Genomic DNA, 13,214 nt, shown 5'->3' on the forward strand with positions numbered 1-13,214 from the left:
GGAATGTGGGAGCTGGTCCAAACAAGTGCCGGGATCCCCAGCTCACTACACTCTTTCTCCCTGCTGTTGAGAATGTGAGATTGTGACCACAGGGAAAAGCAGTGCTCTTCTATATGTGTGTAAGCTTGCAAGAGCGTGTTTCTTCATGCACAGAAAAAAAGAGGACAGTCCCACAGATGTGCCGTACCCAGTGGGACTGGAGAAGTCTATGCAGTAAGATGAACGTGTCCAGACGAACCTCATCAGGTAAGAAGGGCTGTGTGAGGCTCACGCTTCTCTACACAGTGGGCAGAACTCACCGACAGGAGTCTCCAGGTTACAGGTCGAACCTCCCTGGGAACTCCTGGCCAGCTACACTTCCTCAGTTCATCTGCAAACAGATAACAGCTGCGTTGGATTAGCCCTTCCCACCAAGGCCCTAAGACGAACCTCAGCCGGCACTGCCTGGTTCCTCCCACCGTTCAAGAAAGACCACCAGCACCAGCACGAGCAGCGGCTACCGACAAGCACAGGGAAGGAGCCCCGAACAGCAGCCCCGAGCAGCAGGGTGGCCAAGACGCGGCTCGGCGGTGGTGATGCAGTCAGCTCGGAGAGCAGACTTAGAGGGGAAAAGGCAGACCCGTGAGGGTGGGTTTCAGTCAGAACTGCCTCGAGGTAGGGGAGACCAAAGCCAGAATAGCTGCACTATGGTCTACGGGCCACAGAATCCAGTCCCACCTAATTTGGTCCCTAATTTCTAGTAACGTACTTCTGACTTAATACCGGCATGTCACTGCAATGGGCATCAGATCAGGTGATGCTGGAAAAGTAAAACAAGGAAGAATAAAGAGCAATAGCTTCCAGGTCTCTCTGTGAGAATTCCGGTCACCAAGAGCTCCTACCTTGCCCAGGGGGCTCACGGGGACTCACCTAAGTCAGTGTTGTGGCTGGAGAGAAGCTGACGGAATTTTTCTAGGCGGGTTTTCTCCCGGACGGTCATCGGGGGCGCCCCAGACGCATTCTGGTCCGAGATGCGGGCAACCAGGGGGATGATGGGTCGGAGAGGGAGTGACTGCTGTTTGTGGAGCGGGTTCCTCAGGCATGTATCACCTGCGAGAGTGAAAAGGAGACCGGGCGGCGTGTGGAGCACGGCCTCGGAGGAGCACCACGCTGGCTGTTCAGCACTGGCCCCGCTGCAGGCGCGCCGCCTGAAGGTGCCCGCTGAGGGGTGGCCGGTAATGCAAAGCCAGCTGCGCCCCACGCATGTGCCCAGAGGAAGGGCTGCCTTGTGATCACATCCTACCAAGGCGCCTTCCGTGCTCACAGAGACTCCGGATGCCATAGCAACTCTGAGCACTTTTTTGGCCACTCCGGAGGGAAACCAAATGTTTCCACTCTACCCCAACTTAGAACGTTCCTTCATGCCTAATACTGAGTTTGGGGGCAGCACAGCCTAAGGCAGTGTTTGCCTTCCCTCTCCACATCACAGAGCATGTGCGCAATGACAACACAGGAGAGCGTGTGCGATAAAAACAGGTGGCTGCTGACCTGAGACCCCAGGCCCCACATGGCAGCCCCAAGGGCTGAGAGGATCAAGAGCCACGGCACAATCCTGTTTCGGGAGGCTAAAGTTCCTCTGTGCTCCCACATTTCCCACCAAGAGGAACCAGCTTTTAATCCTGCTGGGATATGACTGAAATAACAGGAATACAGACTCAAGCAGAACCATACATCTGGTTCTAGACATTTCTAACCTAGATGGTAGGCAGGAGAGAGGAGTGGTGATGGACTGACATTTATTGAGCTCTTACTATGTCTAAGACATCAGGCGGGTCACATTTACCTAGGATCTCTCATTTGATTCTTACAACATACGGTAGAGATTTGGTACTGCAGCTCAGAGAGGTTAACGGTGATTTGCTAGTGAGACCTGAGATGCCACCTTAAGTCTGTCTGCCTCCAAAAACCCTTATTTATTTTACTACCACAAAGAAAACTCAGTTTTAAATTCTGACTGTCGTTCCATGACTGTTTCATATTCTTCAACTGTCTGGGCCTTAAAAAGCAGTAGTCACGACAAGAATTAAATGATGAACACTCCGCAACCTGCACAACTAGAGGGCTGACGGAAATGCTGCCTGCCACAGGGTATTCGGCTGGGGTACCTCGTGCCACGTGGGGCCTAGAGAGCAATGTGCACCTCTGATAGCCCAGATTAACGGATGACGCTCACAGGAGGGAACCTCATAAAGGGAATGTTCTGGACAGTCCTGGCTGCACAAGTGCAGCACCTTCATTAGAGGCTGTGGCGGGGACCTCCCTCACAATGGGACCCTTGGAGACCCTCAGTCACAGTACACAGACACTTCCAAGAGCCTACAGCTATAGCCGCTCTGTCTACCAACAGCGAATGCCCACGTGGGCATGGCCCTGAGTCCGTGATGGAAAGTGGCCGTGGAATAATTTTAAAGGCATTAGGGCCTAATTTCACGACCATGTGCTTATTCTGAAACTGGAGAAGTTGTTCCCTTAGAACGAAAGTCGGGACACACTCCAGGGCTCTGCCGTTCCTCCGCTTCCTTTTCACCCTTTCCCAGTCAGCTGTTCTAACTTTCACTGGAATGATGACACTTCCCTCTCCAGCTCAGAATAACTGGCTTCCATAAAACCCCTTAGAGCAACATTACATACAGCCATGGATGCTTAAAAGAATACACTGACGGTCCCCAAATACAGGATAAAGCCACCATCACCTTGACCAGTTGCTGAAAAAAAGAAACAGGAGGGGTGTCCCCTCCCGCCCCTCCCACCTCATGGGCAGGGAGCTGTGACACAGGGCTTGCAGGCCCACGTTGCTCCATCCCTCGGAAGCAGGAAAAAGCCAGCCCGATGCTTGTGGGTGCTCCCCAGGGCTGAGGTGGCCAGCCAACAGCACCAAACGTTTGTGGAATTCAGCCACCACCAGCTTTACATACGCCAGTCAATATTCTTAAACCTGACCAAGTCTAAAGCAAAGTGAAGCGACCAAACTGCAAAAGTATGGGAAAGGAAGAAGAGAATGGCAGACAACGCTGGGCGTCAGGAACTGAAGCCCCAGGGAGCCCTCAAGGTGGGAGGAGTAAGTACAGCCTATGATCCATCAGGTCACTGATGTTGTACGACAGGCTTGCGCTTTCACGTTTTATCATCCAGTGAAAGATCTGAGTGATGCCCTAAAGAAAAACTGTGTATTTAGAATGCACTCTGCTGAAAAGGCTGAGGCTATAGAGGGGAACAGGATGGACTTACTGGAATTTCTGGACAGCTGAGCGTCACTGCTGGACTTTATGACCTTGTAGCTGGCAGGAACATCGGATGTTGTTGACTGGGAGCGTTCTGGTTTCACCCTCAGCTTGCTGTGGTTTTCTAGGACTTGGGCTGCGGTTGCCAGAGCAACTTTTGAGTTTAGAGTTTGGAAAGGAGGGGAGGAAAAGTCCTCTTCCTCATCATCACCAATGTCCCAAGCATCACTGGTATTCCGGGCAAACTCATGGAAACTGGAGGCCTTCTTATTCTTCAAAGGAACTGCGTTGACTTTGGACCGTTCTTTGATGAAACTTTAATAAAGGAGACATCGTTACCAAGGAATGATCTGATACGTCTGACCACGTTCACTTTCTTATATTAACCGTATGACAAATTACCTCATACACAGTCTTTACTTTTTCAAACAAAAAAAACATTCATATCCGTTCCTCATCCAGACGCATACGGACCAGCACTATGCTACAGAGACAGATGTAGTAAAGATCGCAATGCTCCCAAATATCCCACGTGCTCCTATTTCCCAGCCCCCTTGTACTTAGGTGAGGCCAGATGACTAGTTCCAGCCAATGGGCTGAGGAGAGAAGTGAGGCTAATCAGTGCCAAGCCAAAGCAGACAAGAAAGGTGTGAGTTCTCTCTATAAGCTTTCTTCTACCTTGGTAACTGCCGGGGAGCCAGAGGGTGGCACCTCCCTCACCTGGGAAACAGAGTGGCTGCGTGGAGCAGGGCCTGCCCCCCTCTCCCACTCAACTCCACTTTGGACATGTAGCATGAGCAAGGAAGAAACCTTTGTTGTGTCAATCCACTAAGATTCCAGAATTAATCTCTTACGGCAACATAACCTATTCCTTAGAGTAGAACATAAAGCACTGGCAGAACCAGAGATAATTTTAGGTAGTCCATATGCAGCATTAAACACTGAGTTCCAGAATGAACGAGCTGTTCCTTTTCCATTCTGTTAAAGCCCTTCTGCTAGCCGAGAGGAGACGATCTCATTTGGTGCTACTCAGTCTTTAAGACTATTTTTTAACAAAGAGAGGGCAGCCTCAGGATCAACACATTCACAAGCAACATCGGCTGGCTTAGAATTTTATTAATAAGATTGCTTTGGGGGCGCTTGGGTGGCTCAGTTGGTTAAGTGACTGCCTTCAGCTCAGGTCATGATCCCGGAGTCCTGAGATCAAGTCCTGCATCGGGCTCCCTGCTCAGCGGGGAGCCTGCTTCTCCCTCTCCCTCCACCTGCTGCTCCCCCTGCTGGTGCTGACAAATAAATAAATCTAAAAAAAAAAAGATTGTTTTGTTTCTCGCTGTGTTTATTTTTTAAAGTTACTTTCCATTTTTGGCAAATGATAATCGGCTTTCTACTTTTAATTTATAGAAGTGACAGGTTTACTTTAAAATATAAATCTGGGGCAACTGGCTGGTTCAGTTGGTGGGGCATGCGACTCTTGATCTCAGGGTTGTGAGTTTGAGCCCCACACTGGGTGTAGCAATTACTTAAAAATAAAATCCTTAAAAAAAAATAAAATATAAATCTAATTGAGTTTTTTAAAAAGTTCATTTTTTAAAATGCATCTGGTAAATAACAGTACAGAGTGTGGCAAAAAACTGTAAAAGATGGTACATGACTAAAATTTGGGAAATACCAGATTAATTCACTGATGAAAGAGAGCCTAGTTCTAAGAGTCATGCAGACCATTCCCACTTTCCTGACCTTTTTCCTCTTTGTCTCCCCATTAACGTCTATAGGCCCTTATTCTGGATCCAGAGGACTATGTAGTTGGGACAGTCCTTTTTTTTAAAAAAAAAGATTTATTTATTTAGAAACAGAGAAAGAGAGAGAGCGTGCATGTGCATGCACACGTACACGTCAGGGGAGAGGCAGAGGGAGAGAGAATCTTAAGCAGACTCCATGCTGACCCAGAGCCTAACTTGGGGCTCTATCTCATGACCCTGAGATCATGACCTAAAACCAAGAGTTGGATGCTGGTTGGGACATTTCTAACTCAGTCTCATCTAACATCCCTCGAACCCCAAACCTCGTATAAATTTACACCTGGGGACTGGAATGCACTGGAGTAAAGACATCACTAAATGCCTGTTTCCTCCAGCAACATACAGTGACTCTAGCAGGGAAACAAGGCTCTGCCAGAAGAGCGGAAGTTCCCCCATTTCCAGGAGCTGTCTCTTCCTCTTGGGCAGAGGTAGGCTGTCTAATAATCCATCTCATCTCCCTAGAGGAGTCCAATGCTTATTCTGAGAGATAATGGTTATTAACATTGAAGAATACAGTCTGACAACTCATACAGCTCATCAGAAGTCCCTACTATTAGCATCAGAAAAGGAGTAAGATTTTCTGAGGCATTACTTTCAAACACTGGTCTCATACAGAGTAAAGGAAGAAAAGACATCACACAATGTGTGATGAGAGAAAACTAGATTACAAGATGTAGCAGTTCAAATGTGTTGGAAACAAAATACCATTTCCCACCTGCTCAGTTAGCAAAGATCTAAAGGGTGTTCTCAGTGTTGACCAAGATGCAGTGGGACCTCCATCTGATACTGTGGGGGGGAGGGGATGTAATACTGTACAGCCCTCTGGAAAACCATCTGGCAACATACATACCATAATCTCTGACCCTAACAGAAAAACCAGAGGGTCAAAGATGCTCTAAGGCAGTTTATCATGGTGTTACTTATTTTGTTTAAAAACTGAAAACAACATAAACATCTAGAAATTGGAAATGATGAAATAAATTACAGTTCAGCCACCAGAAGAAATGTTATAATGCCAATGAAAAGCACATCTTACAGGCTATTTAATAACACTAGCAAATGATCTCAATAAGGTGAAAACTGGAACCAAAAAATATATTTTTATAATCTCTGTATTAAAAAAAAAGTATATGCATAGAAAAGACCAGAAAGAAAATACATCAAAATGTTAACAGTGCTTATCACTAGGCTGTGGAATTATAGGTGATATTTGATTTCATTTTTACAGGTCTCTGAATTATTCATGTTTTCTACAGTGAGCATATTATTTTTATTAATCAGTGGATAAGGTTGTTGCTTTCAGCAATCCCCAAAGTAAGAGTACTTATAAACTTCTGAACGAACAATCAGAAATGAACAAGAGCTCAAATCAAAGAAAATAAAACTGGGGCAACACATTGTGAATATCTGCTGTCAAAAATCCATCCATGAGCCAGAAGAGGCAAATTACTCCTCCACGGACCTGGTGAGGCTGCATGTTCTGGACTCGTCACCATGCCTGCTTCTCCTTTGTCGAGGGGGATGTAGGACCCACTGCCTGCAGTACACACCTCAGGGGGTCCACTGTCAAGAACAAATGGGCAGGGGGCGCCCAGGTGGCTCAGTCGGTTAATCGTCTGCCTTCGGCTCAGGTCATGATCTCAGGGTCCTGGGATCGAGCCCCACAGTGGGCTCCCTGCTCCACAGGGAACCTGCTTCTCCCTCTGCCTGCTGCTCTGCCTGCTTGTGCGCTCTCTCTCTCTCTGTGTCAAATAAATAAATAAAATCTTTTAAAAAAATAAAATGAATAAATCTTTAAAAAAAAAAGAACAAATAGGCAGATGTGTAAGATCTGTCATCAATAAAATACTGCATTGGAGTCCATGGTTATTGTTGTTTTCCTCTTTGAAGGCAATGTTTACCTCAAGATTGCACATGATGAACCCAACAGGGTGATATGGAGTGCTTTGGATACCAAGGTTCACTACTGTTTTTTTCTGGTTGATGTTTCCTAAATACTCTTTTATTTTTATTTGTTTATTTATAATTATTTTTTTTTGAGAGAGAGAGAGCATGCATATGTGCCTGTTGCGGGGGGGTAGGGGTTGGGAGAGGGGTGGAGAGAACTCAAGCAGACTCCCTGCTGAATGTGGAGCCCGTCCACAGGGCTTGATCTCACAACCCCAAGATCACGACCTGAGCCAAAATCAAGAGTCAGATGCCTAACCGACTGAGCCACCCCATGCCCCTCCCCCCTTTTAAGTAGGCTCCACGCCCAACGTGGGGCTTGAACTCAAGACCCTGAGATCAAGGGTTGCATGCTCTACTGACTGAGCCAGCCAGGTGCCCATCCTAAATACTCTCTTGGTATTTTGAGGATTTTTAAAATAAGCCATCAAATCAAGGAGCTGAATTTTAATTCTGGTGAAAGAACTGGCTGGATGCTGAATTAACACTGGCTGAAGCACATGCACACCCTGGAGTGGATTAAAACACGACACCAAGAGATGGGCCATGCTGAGCATCAGGCTCTAACTGACGCTGAGCTTTCTATATAAATGAAGGAGGCAAATCATCTGAGTGGTGGGTACATGAGGGTTTGTTATATTTTTCTTTCACCTTTTTATGCATTTTAAGTATTTCATTATATTTTTTGAAGCAGATGAAGATTCAGTATAAGTCAACTATTAAGATTAAGAATTGGAATTTCCTCAGATGAAGACTTTTGCAAATAGAAATTGGAAGGACATATTCCAACACACTAAGAGCAAAGAAGGGAGGAAAGAATGTCATTCCCTGCAACAGGAAAAGAGAGAGTCAAAGCAGACCATTTTGAGGCTGCTAGAAATCATTTTAGGGATACCTATTCCACAAAGCCCAAAACTCAACCAACCAGTTAAAAAAGCTCTGTTCTTAGGAAAGAGGCCTTCATGGAGGAGGGGGTGCATACCCCTAAAGGGGTAGGAGTCTGAAGACAGAAGGTTGGTGAGAACCACTCAGAGAACCAAAGAGGCATGTGAGAGTGAAAAGGTACCTGGGTTGCCGCTGAGAGAAAGCAGTAAAATCTACAGACCAGTAACAATGGGGGAAAGATTTAAAGCTGAAGCGTTTCCATGTCTATTCATTCTGTTCTCTCCAGAGGAGATAATATAAATGTACACATACCCAAAAGTTAACATGGCTTGGCTATTTACTGGGTGCCAGGTTCTGTGCTGCTGTATATACCCATTTTCTGATTAATGCTCATTCATAAGGCTATGAGGTACTATTATCATTATTATTATTATTATTTCCATTTGCAGATAAGGAAATTGAGGTTTACTGAGGTTATGAGCAGGCAGCAAAGTCTGGGTTCAAATCTAGGTCTACCTGACCTGAGAGCCTGCATACACTCTTTTTAACTAATCTACCTAGAAAAAGAGATCTAGTAAGATCCGTGGCCTGGGTAGAGTTGTTGCCAAGTGAACCGAGCACGTAACGACAGCTTTAATTTCCCAACTGTGCACAGCTGGGAGCCCCAATGTTCTCACCTTGTAGCAATCACTTCTTTTCTACACGGAACAGGCTGTGTATGCTGGTGGCCAGAATGGGAAGAAGCCACATCCAGGAATACAGTCATTGGAGAAGTCTCTCTCTTCCCTTTTGACATCAGCAGTCACAGTCAAAAAACCAATCCAGGTAATCCTAGCTGGGGGTACCTCTGGATTATATGCTGCCTCATTTTAACATGGTCCCAACTAATTAATAACCAACTCAAGGCATCCTAATACAGTGTGGCTCGAAGTTTAGCCAAGATTGTTTAAACAGATCTATATCAAACTTCCAACCCGGCTGGCCTCTCACAGAGACCTTCATCACACCTCCTTGCTACTGAATGCCAAATTATCATTTAAAAAAGCACTTTTGAGGGCGCCTGGCTGGCTCAGTCAGTGGAGTATGCAACTCCTGATCTTGGGGACATAAGCCTAAGCCCCGTGTTGGGTACAGACATTACATAAAGATAAAATCTTAAAAAAATTAATTAAAAATAAAAGGCAGTTTCACAAAGACCTCATTTAATCCTCACAACAACTCTGACATGAGTCTTATTATTTCTGTTTTATGGATGAAGGAACTAAGGCTCAGAGAGGTCTGGTAATTTGCCCTAGACCATGGAGCTAGAAAGTGGTGAAGAAAAAGAGACTCAAGAAGTGCACAATATGTAATAAAAAATAAACGGCACATCTGAGAGAAACTTAGTTGTTTGGTGAATGGTAACTTGTTAAATGGGAACACAAACCCCAAAGGATATTTTGAACAAGAGCGGTTGCAGGTTCTGCTGGTTAGGAAACAAAGGATTGATCACTCTGTAATTTGATGGATACGACACTGTTTTGCTGATAAGGCTGCTCACTTAATAGAAACAGGACACGAATTTATTTAGAAAAATAACGTCTGACACTGGTGAGGGGCAGGAAGCAAGTGGGGGTATTCAGTAACGTTCAAATAAACCCAGTCATCGCAATAACCAGGGTGGCTTCCTGTGAACTAGCTTTGTAACCTGGAACTAGGACCTATCATATTTTAGTATCAACTCAGAAAATAATAAATTTAGAAGACTGTCATACCATCCAGTGGCCAATGGGGCCACTCTGCAGTAAGACTAGTTTTATCTGAGCTGTAAAAATTATTGCAGGCAATATTATCATTAATGGTAATAATTTGGCAAATTGAAGTCACTATATCCAGACAGGGAACCGTGTACTCTGCTCATGCAGTTTAGATGATTGAAGACCCAGCGTAAAGGCTTCTGCTGTGATGGGGATTAACCACGCAGTAATTAATGGCAGCCTGAAGTGGAACGATAATCATGTAGCGGAGAAAGTAATAAAAATGTCCCAACAAAGGTACTAAAATAAGGGCAATAAATGTTTTATAGTAACAATCTGGAATTGTAAAATGGTCCGTGCAGACCTAGATGCTGTTCCATGTTGCAGAGTACTAATAACAGACCTCCATGTGCATGTAAAGGGGAAGCAATTTATTCAGTGACAATTATATTCCTCCCAAATCACAGAGCTAAGTGATTACTTCTATTGAAAGTATGATTGCAACTCTGCTGAATGATCAGAGAGAACATTCGTGGTTTTATATAACTAATAGGTGGGAAAACAAAAGTGGATAAAATGTGTCTTTGTAGTCTGGGGTATGGCAATATTCCTCAAGACCTGTCCTTAATAGAGAATCAGGGAAAACTCACTCAGTAACGGATGCAGACAAGGTGTGGTGACCCTGACACGAACATAAAACAAGACAGCACATTCTGCTGCCTTATGTGTGGGTGGATGGACTGATTTCTAGGTTAGCTCTGTTTTTATCAAAGACCATTATAAAATACACTGGAATGGACCTAGTACCAATCAACAAATCCTGAACATGAACAGAACTGGCTACAAGGAACAGAATACTCAACTACAATGCTTAAATTGTCAAGACCATGATGTCAAGGCACTTGGGCAGGTGTCTCTGTAGGTCTCTTGGCCTTTCCCTCATGTTACAAGGTAGCTGCTAAAGCTTCCAGCATCTCATTTTCCCACCACCACATTCAAAAGCAGGAAACTTGAGTGGAGACAAAAAGAGGCTCTCTTCACAAAATGATCTCTCTGGTCGAACCAGAAAATCTTTCCCAGTACCTTCCTTCAGGAGACTTTTACATCTCACTGGCCAGAACCAATGAGATAAGCCCACAGTAGGCCAGTCACTGAGATTACCAAGAAATTATTATAAAAGGCTTAAACTAATACGGATACCTGCTCTAAGTATATTTCACTGGCTCAATAGCTGAATAAAATTATGGTTCTTGAGCAAGAAGCAGCAGGGGCAGGGAAGACTGTTGAGTAGTGCCTGCTACTCTGGCCAACAGACCAGATAGTCTCTTATTGGTAAAACCAAGGAATAGAATGCATTTACTTAATGGGAATGTCACAGAAAACATGCTCCCCTCCCGCCCCAAAGAAGAGCAAAGTACGAACTAAGAAGCACTGAAGTAAAGCCCACTGACTAAGTAAATGCAATGATTTCACTCTTTCATTCCATAAATGTTTACTCAGTGCCTGCTAGGTGCCACATGCTGTTCCAGGTACTAAGGGCACAGTGGTGAATAAAACAAAGTCCCTGCCGTCAAAGAGCTTATACTCTATAGTGGTTTCTGATATAAAACCTGTGCATTACAGAAAAGAACAGCAGTCACGCTTCCACAGTCATTCAGAAGACCATACCTTCCACATACTGGCCAAATTGCAAAAATAATGAGTTTGGGGGGCAACCGGGTGGCTCAGTCGTTAAGGGTCTGCCTTCGGCTCAGGTCATGATACCAGGGTCCGCGGATGGAGTCCCACATCGGGCTCCCTGCTCAGCCTCTCCCTCTGCCCCTTCCCCCTACCACTCATGTTCTCTCTCTTAAATAAAATCTTTTAAAAAAAAAATGAGTTGATAGAATTACAGAAAGTTCACCACATATTCAGCTAAGTTACTTCTTTTTTTTTTAAGGATTTTATTTATGTATTTGACAGAGAGATAGAGAGCACAAGTAGGCAGGGCGGCAGACAGAGGGAGAGGGAAAAGCAAGCTTCCCACTGAGCAGGGAGCCCGAAGTGGGACTCAATCCCAGGACCCTGGGATCACGACCTGAGCCTAAGGCAGACGCTTAACCTACTGGGGCTCCTGGCCCTGCTTTTTTAAATATTAAAATACTGATAATATACATCTGACAGAGCATTTTTGTAGGTATTCAAAATATTTTAATATACATTATCTTTACTCCCTCCTTGACTGTGAAGGGAGGAAGGGTAGTTATTATTACACAGGCCCCCAGAAGGGTGAAAACCTAGGCCTCCCGTACCTCTTAGATCATTCAGCTTTCACTACAAACTACAGCTTTCCTAGAAATAAGTCTCTAAGATTAGCAAACCCAGAGACAGAACCCAAAGTTCTTAGAAAATCTGAGAAGAGGACCCATCTCCTCATTTAAATTCACTGTGGCTGAATGATGGCCTATGAGAGAAAGGAGTGATAAAGTGATAATTGGGGGCATGAAAACACACCCACACATCTTGGATTTAACCAGCGTTTCTACTGTGTTTGAAAATAATTTATTAGAATTTTACTAGAGAAATAACCTCCAGGGAGCTTTTAACTCTACTGTATGGCTGGGTTTCTTTAAGGGTGTCAGAGAAAAAGAGGACCTGAAGAATGCGAGACGTACAGTTATATTCTATTTGCCCTCATTCTCATAAAACATAAGTAAGGAAAAGGTAGCAGACCTATATATGTTCAGAAGCAATGAACCCCAGAAACTAGAAGGTCAGCAATCGTCCAATTTGGGGACCATATTTAATCAATAAAGATCCTTCCACCACAACACAGTCCAACACCAAACCCTGCATAAACCAGCTTCTGATGTAGGAAAACCAAAATCTCTGATGTGAGTTAATTTCCCACTTAGTAATAGACTGTTTAGAGGCAAGAAGATTGCTTATCTTCTGATCCAAAACAGAGCAGGGAAGAAGCTAGAAAAGATCAAAGTAGAAACTGTCATTTCAACAAAGTAGGGGAAGGTTCATTAAAAGAAGTACATGCATAAATGGAAAAATATCTTGACTTACTTTTTGGTGAGTCGAGGGTCCAGAGGAGGGTGTTGTGCTCCATACACAGGCTGGATGCTAAAAGCAAGAAAAAAGAAAGCAGCAAGTTGTCAGGAAGCTAAACATGTTGGGTAAGTACCATCTGCATCACAAAATCGGAAGAGACTTTGAGAAACAGGTTACTTCCAAGAACAACTATATCCACACCAAAGGATAGCAACCTGCTCTTTATTTTTTTTTTTAAGATTTTATTTATATGACAGAGAGCGAGGTCAGGAACACAAGCAGGGGGAGTGGGAGAGGGAGAAGCAGGCTTCCCGCTGAGCAAGGAGCCCGATACAGGGCTCAATCCCAGGACCCTGGAATCATGACCTGAGCCGAAGGCAGACGCTCAACCAACTGAGCCACCCAGGTGCCCCACAACCTGCTCTTAAAAAAAAAAAAAAAAAAAAGGTGCACCCAGCTGGCTCAGTCGGTAAAGCATGCGACTCTTGATCTCAGGGTCATGAATTTGAGCCCCACATTGGGTGCACAGATTGCTTAAATAAACTTAA

At 44.7% G+C, this 13,214-nt stretch overlaps 1 protein-coding gene across 2 annotated transcripts in view; it reads right to left on the reverse strand.

Annotated features, from left to right (window-relative positions):
* The window catches only part of TBC1D22B (TBC1 domain family member 22B), a 72,220-nt gene that overhangs the window by 43,678 nt on the left and 15,328 nt on the right, over positions 1-13,214 (reverse strand). Inside the window, exons 2-5 of one of the 2 annotated variants that reach the window (XM_025862385.2) lie at positions 12,682-12,738; positions 3,268-3,575; positions 910-1,089; positions 300-370 (exon numbers count right to left, since the gene is read on the reverse strand). In XM_025862385.2, the coding sequence (XP_025718170.1) occupies positions 300-370; positions 910-1,089; positions 3,268-3,575; positions 12,682-12,738 (616 nt within the window). Of the gene's footprint in view, positions 1-299; positions 371-909; positions 1,090-3,267; positions 3,576-8,568; positions 11,463-12,681; positions 12,739-13,214 lie in introns of those variants that run through there. The other variant, XM_025862384.2, reaches the window with a different exon arrangement.

This window comes from Callorhinus ursinus, unplaced genomic scaffold (genome assembly GCF_003265705.2).
Source record: "Callorhinus ursinus isolate GAN/ISIS: 27379988/994484 unplaced genomic scaffold, GSC_fseal_2.0 scaffold59, whole genome shotgun sequence".
NCBI classification, from domain to species: domain Eukaryota; kingdom Metazoa; phylum Chordata; class Mammalia; order Carnivora; family Otariidae; genus Callorhinus; species Callorhinus ursinus.